We start from the raw sequence: 15,398 nt of genomic DNA on the forward strand, positions 1-15,398 counted from the left end.
GGTATCCCAACATGGCTTGGGACCCAGCAGAATCCTATGGTTCTTCCGTATTTCTTATTGGCGGTGAGGAGTTACGGAGTCGCCATCTGTTGGAAGCGCCTCCCTTGCGTAGTATGAGGGATCACGTGGCGCGCTCCTCATAGGTTTCGCTTACGGCGCTCAATAAAAACACCACGCGGCAGCCCTCCTGGACATTTAGGTAGGTACTCTCAAAACGAGGGAAGTTTTCGACTGTCGATATAGTAATCTTGGGCAAACTGAAAGCACAGAATCGTTTACACACGCTATCTCTTTACCGAATACGTACAGTGAATGCCACTGTGCGTGGCCGCCGCGATGGAGTCTCCCGAACCGGCTTTTTGCGTGAAAGGTAGCTAAACGCTGAGAATAAACTATGTGAAATATGTTCGTATAGTGGGCTATCTGCATAACCAAATGGAGCATAACAGAATGGAGCCTCAATCCAGCGATCGCACGGGTTCGCAGCGACTGACTGCGTATCTGCATAAATGTCCGCGCACAATGATTTGCTTTCGCTGTGAGTGCGTTTTCGCACCATGCTGTGAGCTTTAGGCCACAGCATTTGACAATACACTAGTAACCATTGTTGCGTGGACGCTATCAGCTGGAACTGTTAAAAAATAATTCCGTTATAGAGACTTCGACGCCTAGCTACGGCGACTGTGATGTGCCCTCGCGACGATACAATTTTTTTTTGTCTTCTAAATTCTTGGACATTTCAATATTATTTCTCAAGTTGCGTCGCACTGTATGTTTATCGGTCTTCTCAGCGTGCGATTTCCCTCTGCTTGTTTTTCGTAATCCAGTGCATTAATTCATAACACAAACATGACCATATGATGTGCGTCTTACCGCTCCCTCTCCGTTCCAGTGAACTAGCCAATATCTACATCAACAAGTTCATAGACCAAACCGTCATGACAGCGGCAGCGGGTGCGGGCGAGCGTCTCAGTGTGCGTTTTCTGCTATTCACCGAACATCGCGCAGTCCCGGCGCCATAGCAGAAATGTTCCTCACGTCTGTGCTTGTTGCATACCCGAGTTGTAGCCAATGGCTGTCTGCCGGTTCTAAGTTTCGCCAGCCAAGCTTTACGCAGCTCCTTGCCCTGTGGCTATGTGTGAATAAGGCTGACACTAGGCTCCGTTGCGTACGTCCGGCACTGCGGCACTGAGCAGTAGCCTACCATGCTGCATGCCTCCAAAGGCAGCCACTACCTATTATAGTACTTTCAAATGTTGTCAAGCAGACACCCAAGGCTGTAAAGCCTCCCCACTTAATCAGAACCGCGGCGCAGGTGGGACTTTAAACTTTCGTTTTCAGCTCGCTTCGGCGCTTCCGAAGCAGCCGACGCGGCCGCTGTGTCCACGTGATCCCTCATGCCACGTCATGCCGACGGCGGCGGTAGCTTTTCCAGTGGTGGAGCTCGCCCCCAATAAGCCACCATGTTTAGGATATCGCTAAGCAGAGGTTCCCTCGTAGAGTTTAAGTTTAGAGCTCTGGGTGCAATTAATGAGTCAGTACAAATGATAGCATTCTTCTGCTTGTCGGTGAGTGAGTGAGTGAGAAACAACTTTATTTGGTCCAGAATAGACGCAAGTAAACTCAACGTCACCTGGCTAGGCCCACTCACGGACCATCAGGTGAAGCCTGACATCCCTCTCGCGGGCCCTCCGGACTGCCAGGATTTGAGAGGTCTGGTCCTGCGCCCTAATGAGCTTCATCCTTCCCTCTTGGGTGAAAGGGGGACCGGCAGAGGTGCAGCCCCACAGGACATGCTCGAAGTCCGCATAACCACCACACAGGGAGCAGTCCGGGCTTGGGAACCGTTTGAGGTACATTGTGTGCAGTGCCGCGGGGCTCGGGTAAGTGCTTGTTTGTAGAAGTCTCAGAGTGATTGCCTGGGCCCTGCACAGCGAGGAGTGCAGGGCCGAAAGTGCAGGGAAAGGCAGGAGTCTTCTTGATAGATAATTATGCTTGCAGATCTCGCTGTACGAGCAGAGATGCTCGGGTCGCCCAGGAGAGGACGTGTTACCCGGTGCACGGTCAGTCAAACCTCGTGCAGCCGAGTGCACCTCCTCGTTGGGGTTGAGCGAGGCACCCTCAATGGTTCCAAGGTGCACAGGGAACTAGGCCAATGAGTGATGTTTGAGGTCTTTAGCGTTTTGGATGATATGTTGGGCCTGGGGAGCCACCATTCACATCTGAAAGGCCCTGACAGCGGCCTTGGAGTCTGAATAAATTGTCATGTACACTGTCCGTCAATGCAAGAGCAATTGCAACCTGCTCTGCAACGCTGGAACTAGAAGTGCGAATGGTAGCGCAGCTGAGGACTTTGGAATCACAGTCTATGACCACTGAGAAGACTTCTTGAGTGCACGAAGCAGCATCTACGAAGCATGTTCGATCCTTATCCATGAGGGCACTGGCGAGCAGGGGTTTACCCCTAGCTCGTCTTCGTCCTTCGTTGTAGGTCGGATGCATATTGCGTGGCATCCGGTGTATGGAAATCTTGGATCTTAAGTCGTTGGGCAGCTTCACAGCGTCGGGACCAATGACCATAGGTTTACGTCCCGGCTTGCCAAGTATGGCTCGGCCCACTGGGGTACCGGAGAGTCTGACAAACTGAGAAAACTCTTGGGCTTCAACAATTTATTCGAACGTGTTGTGGATTCCCAACTTGAGGAAGTCTTCTGTGTGCGTTCGGATGGGAAGGCCGAGGGCAAGCTCGAAGACTTCTGATTAGGACATTGATCTTGTTGTGCTCCGACACGAGCCAGAAGGTGTGGATAATCCGGATCAGATTGTCCTCCCTGATTCCGCGGTACCTGTTGGCGATTATTCGGATCAGACTGAGGGTGTTTTCGGTCTTGGAACAAATGCGCTTCAGGGCGGCTCCAGTGGCCCCGTTCAACTTGATAAACATTCCTAGGACCCTGACAGTGTCCACCCGTGGAACTGGGGAGCCGTTACCGGTGAATAACATAATGTGGCTCTCCGTTGCTGGCTCCCAGGACCAGCGAGAACAGCCTCTGGGCCTCTTCTTGTAGAGCAAGAGCTCGGATTTAGTGGGCTAGCACCTTAGCCCGGTGGGGATAAGATACCGCTCTGTCACATCGATGCCTCTTGAAAAGCACCCTCGACCTGACCCTAACATCCGCTGGGGCACCAGATGGCAATGTCGTCCGCGTAGATCGTATAGTTAATAGAGTGTTTTAGTTGAGCGTGTTTACGCTTCGCTAAGCAGCTAAGCGGAGCGGAAGCGCGAATGCGCATGCGCCGTCCGCTTAGCCGTAAGCGGGCTAGCGGAGCGAAAAACACGGTCCGCTAAGAAGCTGCCTGAGCGGAGCGTGCCGCGCAGCAGTTTGGCTAGCGTTGGCGTCAGAACAGATTGGATTGGATGCAGAAAGCAAGCGCGCTGGCTAACACGTGGCGTTCCCCAAGACGGTGCTTGGGGAACGTGGTCACCGTGGTCACCTCCAGATGAAGTGACCACGGACAGATCGTCCGTGGTCACCTCATCTGGAGTCGAGTCGGTGGCCAAATGGACAGCTTTTGCCAAAGCTCTCTTCTGATTGGACTTGGTGTTGCCATCGTGCAGTAGGCGCCGGAGGAATCTCCAGCTTTTACTGGTTTTGAGCTGGCCCTCCACTGAATCGCACAGCTCGTCCCATTGCTGCTTATATAGCACCTTGCAATAAGCCTCTATCGTCTTGTTCATTTCAGAAATTTTCTTGCGCAGTCTTTTGTTATGGCGCTGAGTCTTCTATCGCGCGAGCAGTGCCTGCTTGGCTTCCAACAGATGCGCAAGCCTACTGTCCATCCTGTCCTCCTTCAGATTGGTTGTCACCTCCTTGGTGGCTCTAGCCACATCCTCTTTTATCTCGTCGCACCAAGAGTCTAGGTTCATATCCTGGTTGAGGATGCACTCAGAGCGGTTGGCTCGGAACAAGTCCCAGTCAGTGAACTTAAAGGTCCTCGTCTTATTACGGGCAGCCTTGATGACAGTTTCGATGATGCAATGATCGCTACTGAGGTCCATGGCTGCGTTGGTCCACTTGATGTTTTCCAGGTTCTTGACAAAGGTAAGATCCGGAGTTGTATCTCGGCACACCGAGTTCCCTCTCCTGGTCGGAAAGTCTCCATCGGTTACCAGCGTAAGATCTTCCTTCGTTGCCGTGTGCCATACGTCTCTACTCTTCTTCGTATTGGTCCGATAGCCCCTCGCCTGATGCTGGGCATTGAAATCCCCCATGACGACTTGATTTTTTTGCTGCTGTCTGTATCACATAAACTTTGGCGGTAAAGACTGAAGAAAAAGTATTTATCCGAATGCTATTTCCCCAATTTTTCATTATGATTCCGACACCCACGTATTCTTGTGTTTGAGATACGTCGGTGTAAATTTGTGTGTAATTTTTATATTTTTCTTGAATAGCTTGAAACTCTTGAATTATGTGTTCTTGTGGAATGTCTTTTTTTTTTTGGGTGTGTTAGTGTCCAGTCCCATAGCTGTGTAATATTACACCATGGGGGCAACCTTGGTGGCCTTTCAGCAACCTGCAGGACCTCATGAGGAATATCATAAGTCTGACAGTATCCCTCGTGTCGTAAGATAAGTGGCCGAATCATGTTAGATTTATTTGTGTAGTGTACCTGCGATTTGCATTATGCTATGATGTTGTAGCATATATGTTGTGATGGTGACCGAATTCTCAGTACATAGGAAAGTGTAAGCAGTGCTCTGCGGTGCTGTAAGGAAGGCTCATTGCAGTCAACGTATAAGCTTTGGACAGGTGATGTTCTGTAGGCACCGCTCGCCAGTCGTAGGGTGAGATTATGAATTGGATCAAGTTATTTAATGTAAGATTGCCTAGCTGCACCATAAACTACACTACAGTAGTCCAGAATACTACGCACAAGGGACAGGTATATATGTAGTAGGCATGTTCGGTCATATCCCCAGTGCTTGCGTGATAATGCTTTGAGAATATTTAGTGCTTTATTTGCCTTGATTTTCGTTTTGTTAATGTGGGCACGGAAGTTCAGTCTTTTTGTGAGAAGTTACGCTTAACAATTTGTAGTCTTCTTTGACCAGCAGCGTTGTACCATCCAATGTCAGAACTGGATCACAGTGTAACCTTCGCTTCTGGGAGAATAGAACTGTAACAGTTTTGTGTATTCTCTTTCTGTTACTTTTTTCATAGAAACAAATTAATCAACATCCCGACTATTACGAACAACATTTGTTCACCATAAAGTTGGAGAATTATTGATGATTCGCAGAGTCCAAATTATAGATCGGCGACTGTAAAACCACTCATGCAGAGTAACCCTGTGCTATGCACACACAAGTGATGAACAGTGTTTAGTATATATATATATATATATATATATATATATAGGCACAGAAAGCAAATGAATGCACTCTATTATAAGCTGCTGAAGCTACTCGGTGCATACTGACAAAACACTCACTTTGGCATTACTAACAATGAGGGTTGCTGCTCTTTGGACTCTGAGTGTTGTGTCTTCTTCTTGCGCTTGCGTAATTTTTTCTTCCTTTTAGCTTGCACTAACATTGAGCATTCCATTCCAGTGCCTCCTGGCACTTCAAACTCCCCTTTTGCTGTGCCAGTGTCCGAGCTCTCGGCGTCAGTAGTGGTTGCTACGTCCTCCTTATCCTCATCTGCTTTGATGTCCACAGAGAATGCTACGTGTCCAGTTGTCTCGCTGCTCCCCTCTCTTCTTCTTTTCGCAGGTGGAGCATCTGCAAGTGGACACAGCACGGTGCGGATGGCATCAACATTTTGATAAAGGTTAATATTTCTATAAAAGGCCTTTTGGCTCAAATCAAAGTGTAGCCTTGTGAAAGAAGAAACTTGGAAACTTGACCTTATTGTTATGGAGGAAAATTGACAGTGTGCAGTACAATATGAGCATGTCTGCCATTATACAATGGCAAACTATTAATTTTTCTTCAGTTCAAGTGCACAAAACAAGACAATAATAGCAGTCTGCATCATGTGGCTTGCACAACCAAGTCAAAGTGTTTAAGTATCCGATCACAGCAAAGCATCCATGTAGACTGCGTGCATGACAGTACCATTTTGCCTTTTTATCACCAAACTTCATTCCAAATGACTATAGCTCCTTGTTTCTGTTCACACACAAAGGTGTTTTGGCTGTCACAGCTGCAATAGGAGCAATTACACCTGTGAGTCTTCTGGTGCTAATTAATTCTGTTTGTTTAAAGCTTAGTTTTACCACATTCCTTGCACCTTCAGCATCATTAAAGATGTGCAGAAGCAGAAGAGATGTTGAATCATGAATTTTTTAGCAAATTTTGTTTCATCCACATCTGTGGACTCCAAGCTCTCGCAGATACTCAAGGTGTGGGAACCATTTAAGTTATTTCATGTTAACTGTGCTCGGAAATAGCAAGCCACTTCAGAAATTTGTGTAATGGAAACTATTGTCAAAATCAATGAAAGCATAAGTGGACACCTTTCTCTAGCTAGGCCATTTTTAGTGCTCACTTTCAAGCATTAGTGAGACGGTACAGTGGCACTACACTGTACGCCCGTCAGAGAAAAATTCGCAAATGCCGAACTGTAAGACTCTGACGGGCCCATAGTTCTCACTACAGAGTGAGACTATAGAGTGAGAAACTCCTTGAGCAGGCCTCTGCTTCCTTCAATGACGATGATACTCTGCTGCTGGTTTTGCTAGCTGCGAACCATCGATGGAAGGAGTGTTTCGCTTTTATGCATGCTTTGGCGCAGGCTTGGTGCAATTTTCCGCTAAAATGCCGCTTTGGTGCAGGATGGTGTAAAGGGTCACTCTCGGCACAGTTTGGCACTATCGGCACAGCTGTTCCACTCTACTATTTAGCACAGCTGTTCCACTCCTCTACCTCTTAGGCAGCTGTTATCGCTTCATCCTCTTGCAGAAAGAGAGCAGAAAGCCACTTCCTACCATAAAAGGATCTAACATTAATTCTCTGCCAAAAAACATGACGCTTTCCAGGTCTTTGGGCAATATGTTGGCACAGCCACTGAGTGCCACAAATGTCAAATGTCGCGAACTCGCAACATACTGTAGCCAAAGCGGTAATGCAAAAATTAACTGCTGTCTCAAGCTCAATACACACCCGTCGTAATCTCTGGCATTAAAGCAATACAAAGACAATTTTGGGAGCATGAGCTAACTTTCTTTATATTCACAAAGCGTGTAGAATATAGTTGACATTGCAAGTGTCAGCACCTCGTCGATTATGACTCTAAACAATGGTGGCAAGCCTCCTATTTTATTGCTACTAGATGGCACCGCCTGTCACTCCTTGAAAACACTGTCGTGAATGCATGATAACTGGCACTTGAGCCAGGAAACATATTCTCAGGGCATAGGCTGCATTTATAAGTCGCAAATTCGTGCCAACCGACATCAAAGGGTTAAAGGCAATTATACAATTGACTAAAAGTGCAGTTTGACAGAAATGTAAAGGCTGTCCTTTAATTCAATCTCCGGATCATTCAAACAAATTTTGCATGCCATAGTGAGATTGAATTATTGGTTGTCAACAGTACTCATCTACTTAAAACATGCACGAAGGAAGATGAAGTCAGGCAGCCTACATGCGATGATTGCCCTCACAACACCAGAGAAAACACTCCATTGTGCGCTTGGTGCTTTAAACTCTTGCAAAAGAAAACAATGAATATGGTACTATACGCTACAAGTTTGCTGTAATAAAGCTTTACTGTACCAGCTCTGCGCAAATGTGTCACATCCAGACTAGTACAGCACTTTCAAGGATGCAAAATTCCAAAGAATAATAACTTTCTTAGTCTTTCTTTTTTCCCCGTGCCAAATTGCATAACTCAAGGTTAACCACAAGAGAGCATGTAGGATAACAGAAGGGGATGAAGAGACAGTGTTGTGTCTTCATCCCCTTCTGTTTTCCTATGTACTCTCTTGCGCTTAACCTCAAGTTATGCAGTAGCAACTAGCCCACAAGTCTGTTCTTTTGGCCAAAATGTACTTGAATAGTGACCATTTTTGGTTAAAACTGAATTCACAGAAATAAATTTGGACTGATTCTCCTGGTGCTTTGTGATGTTAATTGAAAATGTCAAAGCACATACAAAACTGTATACATCGCAAATGCGGTACATCAAAAAATGTACTTCAGAAGAGTTTGCTGTTGGACTAGTGGTACCTGAACAAAAAGAGCGCAAGAAATGAGACAAGAAAGAGAGAAGCAGCTTTTTGTCCTGTTTCTTGTGCTGTTTTTGTTCTTAGCAAAACATGCAATGAAGGAGCTATGCTGTAATTTGCAGAAAACGTATCACCATGTGACCTTGATATGAGGCAGGACAATGATAACAGCTGGATCACAGGCAGTAACCGCTGTTAATTTGCAACGCAGCCAGAACTATATGTTGATTGCTCTCCTGATGGTTTCAAAGCAGCACATAGAATGTTGATGGTGATCTAGCATTTTTCTTTGTTTTGGCTAACAGACAAAGTGGGGACCTATATGAAATATAGCAGCTGGCATAGTACTAAAACCCATGAACTTTCCTTCTTTTTCTGCTGAACTCAAGAGAGTGCAAGGAAACAGATTCTTAAGAGGGAAGAGCTACTTGATAGGTGGTAGTGTGGTAAATTGCACCAAATTTACTAAACTATTAGACGGTTTTCATTATAGTCTGAAAAATTTAAACTACTTTGCTCAAAAATCGGCAAAGCTAGAGGCAGTTGTAGCTGAATACCTAGGTCCGTTAGCCTTCCCCCTTAAAAGAGATTGTAAAATAGTTTTATATTAACAATTTCAAATACTATAAAATTTGCCTATTTAAAGCTTATGTGAAACCCCCACACATCTTGGACAGTTTCTCGGGTTTGTGAAGAGCAGAAAATTACCAATTTGCTTCTCCAAGGCCATGTACAAGGCGCAAACTTTTTTTCACAAGAATGTTGCAAGTCGCTCGTGCTGCAGAATTGCAACGCTAATCCATGCCTGTGTCGCCCAATCGCACGACTACGGTGCACCTCACATATCGAAGTGCTTGTTGAGCGTTGTTATTCAGGATGAAATAGAAATGCATGCAGTGCAGAAGCAAACCAGCCTGCATGGATATGCGCTGCACCACCAGCAGCACACTTGTACTGTGAGTGAACAGGCCAGGCCGCTGGTCTGCTACAATGCACCGTTTAAGCACCCTATCATCATATGTTGGTAACGAGTAAACCAGGCAGACTGCTTTGTCACATTGTGGTTCTGGAACAAACTTCCTGTTGCAGCCAGTCCTCGCTTCTTGTTCGCCGTAAGTCCACCCGTCTCGTGTGCCACTCGGCGCTATGACACCTCACGGTCCCTTCGTTCTCAGCCCTTTCCTTCTGGCTGCTGCATCGATGAGTGCCAACAATACACAGACACTGTTAGATTCTAAAGTGGCTTTCAGCTTGCAGAACATCCGAGTCCATTTCCCACTCATGTGTAACCATGCGAGCATGAATGAAATGTGTTCAGCAGGGTGTGGGCCCGTGAATTGCACAGCAATGAGTCTTGTATGCGGCCACCATGATGGTCTTTGTGCGATGTGGTGTGCGATGGTTTTGTTAAATCCCAGCCGCAATGTAAAAATCTGACTATGTAAGGGCTGGGGTCGTATTTGTTGCGGCTGCTGGTGAAACCCTAAAATGCTGTTCGCAGAAAGCCCTTGTCATAAAAAAGGGAAACCCGGCAGCGCAAACACCTTCAGTTCGGCATCCCATGCAAAAGCCGCTCAGTCAAAAGATAGAGTGCCGTCCACACTTTCTTGTGGAACGCATATGGGACAGGGAGGCCTTTTGCATTCATAATTAAAAGAGCGCGGCAATCTGCTCTTGCCGATAAAAAATAGCTGCAGTTTGCTTAGGGCATTCATATATGCGCAGCGAGCAAAACTGAGACACACACCTTTCTCATTTTTCGAACATGGCATGTACAGCCCTTCAGTTTCAATGTCTTCTTTGACAGCACCTGCCAAAACAGTGCCATTTTGAGTTGGTCAGCATTAAATATTTCTGATGGCGCGAGAATTTATTGTTGCCTGTCAGGAGAAGCACACCTTCAGAGCAGTGCACTGCAGCACAGTAATCAATATGTCGAGTGTGGCTGTCAACAAGAGTTCGATACATGCTTGGTACAGTGCTATGTTTTCCATGGTATTTCCAAGGGGATTTTACAACTGATCTATAAAGACAATAACTCAATATATTCTAGTTTGATATATCCAGGATCAATTGCATTCAAGAAAAAAAAAGAAAGGAAAGAAAAACTGTAAATTGATACAAACATGTTCTTCAGACATGTACTGTTCTGTACATGTTCATAAAGACATGTACAGACACTGCGATACAGACATGTTCTAGAACAAAATAAAAGGATATATATCACGTTGAGCGAAATTTCTATGCTGTCTGCATAGCAGAAAAACAACCAGTGTTAGTTTGATCACAAGAACATATGCTTATGCCCAGCTGCTTTGTATATTTTGAACTTGTCCTGTGCCTACCTGTTGCTTTACTCATCCTGTAACAGGCAACAGCATAAGTTAGTAGATAAGTAAATAAACAAATACTACTATAAATGTACAGCAGGCTTGCGTGCATTGGAAGTGTGAGTTAAAGCCCACAGAAAAAATGCCTGTGCCCTTACCTTCGTCTTCAGACTTCTCTCCTTTGTCTTCCAACACTTCATCAGCGACTGCAGTGGGGCCTGCGGCCACATTGGAATGCCTGCTGCTCCCGTCTTGATAGCCAAAGTGCTGCACATAAAAACAGCAGATAGGTACAATGTGAAGTTAAATACAGTATGTGAGGCTTCATGTCTTAAAGCTGGCCAAGTCTGAGATGTAACCACGGAGTAGATGTAACTAAGGCCACTGTGTAAAATTCCTATAAGCTTTGATCCACCATGGCTCTTTAATCTGCAAGGAATAAAGCAAACCTGGCTGTGTATCACGGAGAATTATAGTTCGTTTTTTTCTTACACAAACACACGTACACACACAAACAAAAGGGAAGGGGGCTACTACATAAGAAAGAGAGAGCGAATTGGTGAAGATAATTTGTCAATTTTCCTTTGAAGTGATGCCAACAGCATGCCTTATACAGGACTAAATTCCATGTGTCCTCGACCATCTGGGCCACTATTTTGTAGGGATGCCTTTTTCAAAGTTAATGCCTTTTTATGCTTTTGGCATTTATGAGTGGTTGCATTTGACGAGTGCAGCGTCACTCTGACCCTTTTTGAATGTGTGAGCAGGAAGCAGACGTGCACTGTAACCAGCAAACGGACGCTGTCGTATCCTTTAAATAATGCTGCAGTACTTTGTAAATTATTTAATACCTTGCTATCACTGTTGCCCTTTAACTGCAATATTTTTCATACAATAATGAAGATCTTAATGTCATTTCTACCAAAGCACATGTACTTCAACTTTCGAACTGAAAAAGCAATTACTCACTGCAGTTTCACCTGAGTGAAGTATTGGCATGCTGTATATGCACACTGGCAACCTCTATGTGTGGAGCAAACTAAATATGAGGATGTCTGCGACAGATTTTGCCAGATTCATGTCTGTTTACAGACAGAGTTGAATTCTGGGGTTCTTACGCGCCAAAACCACAATTTGATTATGAGGCACGCTGTAGTAGGGGACTTCGGATTAATTTTTGACCACCAAATCTTTAAAGGGACCACTAATGTGAAACAAGAAATCAGTTTAGACCGATAAAGCAGTCTTTGAAAACTCTGTTGTTGTTAATATTATGATAGGATAATTACTAGAAGATAAAATGAAGGCCAAAGTAGCACGTTTTGAATTTCGTGCTGAAACCCGAATGGTGGTACATAAGTGCGATGTCACATATTTCAAAGTGTAATTTTTCACATTTAGGCAGCATTGACCGGTTAAAAGATTTTCGAAACTTGACATATTCAGTCTTTGACTCCTTTAGAATGCAATCTAGTGGAACTTTACCGCTAAATAATCACATAGGTCCTAGCAGATGACGTCAGAATTTATGACGTCACGGTGGGCTGTTGCTGGAACTTCAAGGTGGCTTTACCACCAGTCTTTCGTTCTTGCCCCTTTTCTGGCCTACCAAGCGTTTTCTTGTGGTAACAGTGGGATTTATGGCACTGGGGAAGGGTGATTTACTAATATTGAAAAAATAATTTTTCTCTTTAGTGTCCCTTTAATGTGCCCCCAATGCACCGGACATGGGTGTTTTTGCATTTTGCCCGCATCAAAATGCTACCATGGCGGCCAGGATTCGACCCGGCGATCTCGTGATTAGCAGCACAACACCACAGCTGCTAAGCCACCACGGTGGGTTTGCAGACAGAGTCGAAGGAGCATGAAAACTATGTGATATGCTGCATTTTCTGCACTTCATTCAACGCCACATTTTCTCTGTATTTGAGGCCAAAGCCACATCGGCCGAATTTGGTTTCATTGAGACTGAAAGCAAACAAAGTAAAAAGTGGCATAATTAGCATGTAATGTTGGTGCAGCCACACCACTAATTTGAATATATGTGCTACAGTTACTCAGACACATTAAAGACATGTTTGAAAAGTCGGAATGTGTGTGAAATGGAAGCTAATACAGATAGGATAGTCTGTAGAAATTGAACGAATTCTTGCTCTTGTAAAAACACTGGTACTGTGCACATAACTGAAGTACATGAACTAGTAAATGTTAGAGGTGCAGGTTGTACAGGTGTTGTATAGGTTCATACAGGTGTACTTTGAACTACACTCACATAGTTTGACTTACAGTAGTATCAACATTGCCAAATGGAACATGCTTGGCAACTTACAAGGAGCCCATCTTACAATTTTATATGGTTCATAACAGCATATCGCCATGATGGAATGATATAAGTAGGTGATGTGGTGAAATTAGGAAATTCACATAAGATGGCATCAGCTGGCGCAAGAAAGGTTAATTGGAGATGACATATCGCCGCAGAATAGCACGTCTGTGCCTATTCTTTATGTTTTATCATGCGTTGCCCTGTACTCTTGCCATCAAGCCAGCCCATCGTCATTCAGATCGCACCAACCACGAAAAAGCTGTATACCCGTCCTCTGCTCGAACCACTTCACACCTTTCTTCATTTTTGTCAAAACATCACAAGATTGGAATGACCTTCCCGCTTATGTTGTGCTCCTGTCCAGTAGTACCGACTTCGATCGAAAAGTTTTATGACATTTAACACATCTGTAAATAGCCCACCTCTCATGTAAAACCCCTTCACTAGGGCCTTTGAGCTACTGTAAATAAATAATAAAATAAATAGATGAAATAAAGCTACAAGCAACCAGTCACGAGATCTGTGACAGCAAAGATTGTGCAGCCAGTTCTGCAGCCTCTGCATCCCCTTATTATTCTTCCCCTTTGGTGGGTGAGCAAAGGGAACCAGCAGCACAACCCCCCCTTCTTCCTTTCCCTTGAACATTTCAACTTCCTTCACCCTAATCTCATCATTGTATCCCCTGCAGGATGAAAGCCTCTCCCAGTGATCTCCAATTATCCTTTCTTGCGTCAGCTGACACCATCTTATGTGAATTTCCTAACTTCACCACATCACCTACTTATCTGTCATCCTCGACTGCTCCCTTCTCTTGGCCCCCATTCTCTAACAAACTAGTGGTTATCTTGCCCATGTGCTACATGGCCTTCTCTACTCCATTTCTTCCTCTTATTGTAAACTAGAATATCAGCTAACTCCCTTTGCTCTCTAATCCACACTGTTGTCTTCCCGTCTCTTAACATTATGCCTAACGTTTTTCATTTTATCGCCCTATGTGCCATCCTTAACTTTTCAAGCACCCTACTCTATGTACCCTTTATTCTCATTCCCCATTAGGGGTGGGGGACAACAAACTTTATAAATAATGTAAAAAAAAAAAAAAAGTTTTTGCCCCGTTGAAGACAAGGCTCCTTGTTGAAATGTTGGCTCCGAGCTGAGGCTTCCCTTGTTCACGCACTGCTGATCCCTTGAAGTCTCCATCTTCATGTGCACCGATGTCTTAATTATTTGGATTACTGGAGCGCAGTTTCTTCTACTGATAAATATCATTATATCTTACTATTACTTTATCAATAATTTATACCATGTATTACTGCCAATGCAGTATGTATTTCAATTTGTCCTCCTGATTTTGCATCTTTTTTCACTTCTAATTTTTGTGACATTTCCTCTAACCCACACCTGTCTATAATGCCTTGAAATTAGGCTATCAAAAATAAATAAATAAATAAATAAATAAATAAATAAATAAACGAATGAATGAATGAATGAATGAATAAATAAATAACACAACCCAAATGACATAAGGATAGAACTTGTTTTCCTTTCATCTGCTGGTTTTCCCTACCTTGCAATTTACACACACCAACAAGCACTGCAATAAAACTTACAGATGCTGGCCAAATGGCAAGACCCAACTACCTCTTATGAAGACACCAAACACAATGACACCTTAGCACCGTTGTTTCATGTACTAATACAGTTCATTGCTACAGCTTACAAATGTATGGAGGGTGGAAGTTGAGTGGCATTACTTATGCTGCTATATGCATCATACGGGACGTACCATATTTACTCACATAATGAATGCACTCTTCGTTCAGAAAAACCAAAACAAAGATGAAGGGGGGGGAGGGGGTAATATGGGACGTAAATTTTATAGGAACTTTTTCACAAGAGCAAAAACTGATTAGTGTGTTAATGACAAAAAAAATGCATTAGGATAATTTAGCTTTGCAGTAAATATAAACATACACTGCTTGCAAACAGTAACAGCCTTTCGGTCTTTGGCCACTGTAAATAACAACGAGCCTGATTCGTAGCGAGCAGCTTGTGCTTTTCCACTAGTAATGCCTACAGACAGTCAACAATGCCCTCCAACAGCAACATTTCCAGGCTTCACCCCTTACTCCAGGGCTTTTGACTTAAAACCAGCCGTATAACTGGAATTACGGCCCATTGTGCACAGCACAATGCAGGAAGCAAAGTGAGCAACAGACAATTCTGTAATGGTCACCTTCGATGTAGAAAAAACATTCAAATCCCTTACACTGTGGGAATCAGTGCAAGCGAAGCTTTGATCTGGCAAGACAAAACGGCACATTATGATAAACACGTAGCAACTTTTGATGATGAATGCATCCTGTAATGGTCATCAGTGACAGTGGCATACATTGCAGAGTAAAGGTAGGTTTTATTCACGGGTGACATTCCTGAGCGATCACTTTTGCTAATACGTACTATCACCTTGGTGAGATTTCGTGTGACTCACGCTGGACGTGTCA

The 15,398-nt window shown here is 44.3% G+C and overlaps 1 protein-coding gene across 1 annotated transcript in view; it reads right to left on the reverse strand.

Annotated features, from left to right (window-relative positions):
* The window catches only part of LOC142577909 (la-related protein 7-like), a 52,135-nt gene that overhangs the window by 25,809 nt on the left and 10,928 nt on the right, over nucleotides 1-15,398 (reverse strand). Inside the window, exons 5-6 of the mRNA XM_075687346.1 lie at nucleotides 10,727-10,835; nucleotides 5,497-5,788 (exon numbers count right to left, since the gene is read on the reverse strand). Of these exons, the coding sequence (XP_075543461.1) occupies nucleotides 5,497-5,788; nucleotides 10,727-10,835 (401 nt within the window). The remainder of the gene's footprint in view (nucleotides 1-5,496; nucleotides 5,789-10,726; nucleotides 10,836-15,398) is intronic.

Source organism: Dermacentor variabilis, chromosome 1 (assembly GCF_050947875.1).
Source record: "Dermacentor variabilis isolate Ectoservices chromosome 1, ASM5094787v1, whole genome shotgun sequence".
NCBI lineage: Eukaryota > Metazoa > Arthropoda > Arachnida > Ixodida > Ixodidae > Dermacentor > Dermacentor variabilis.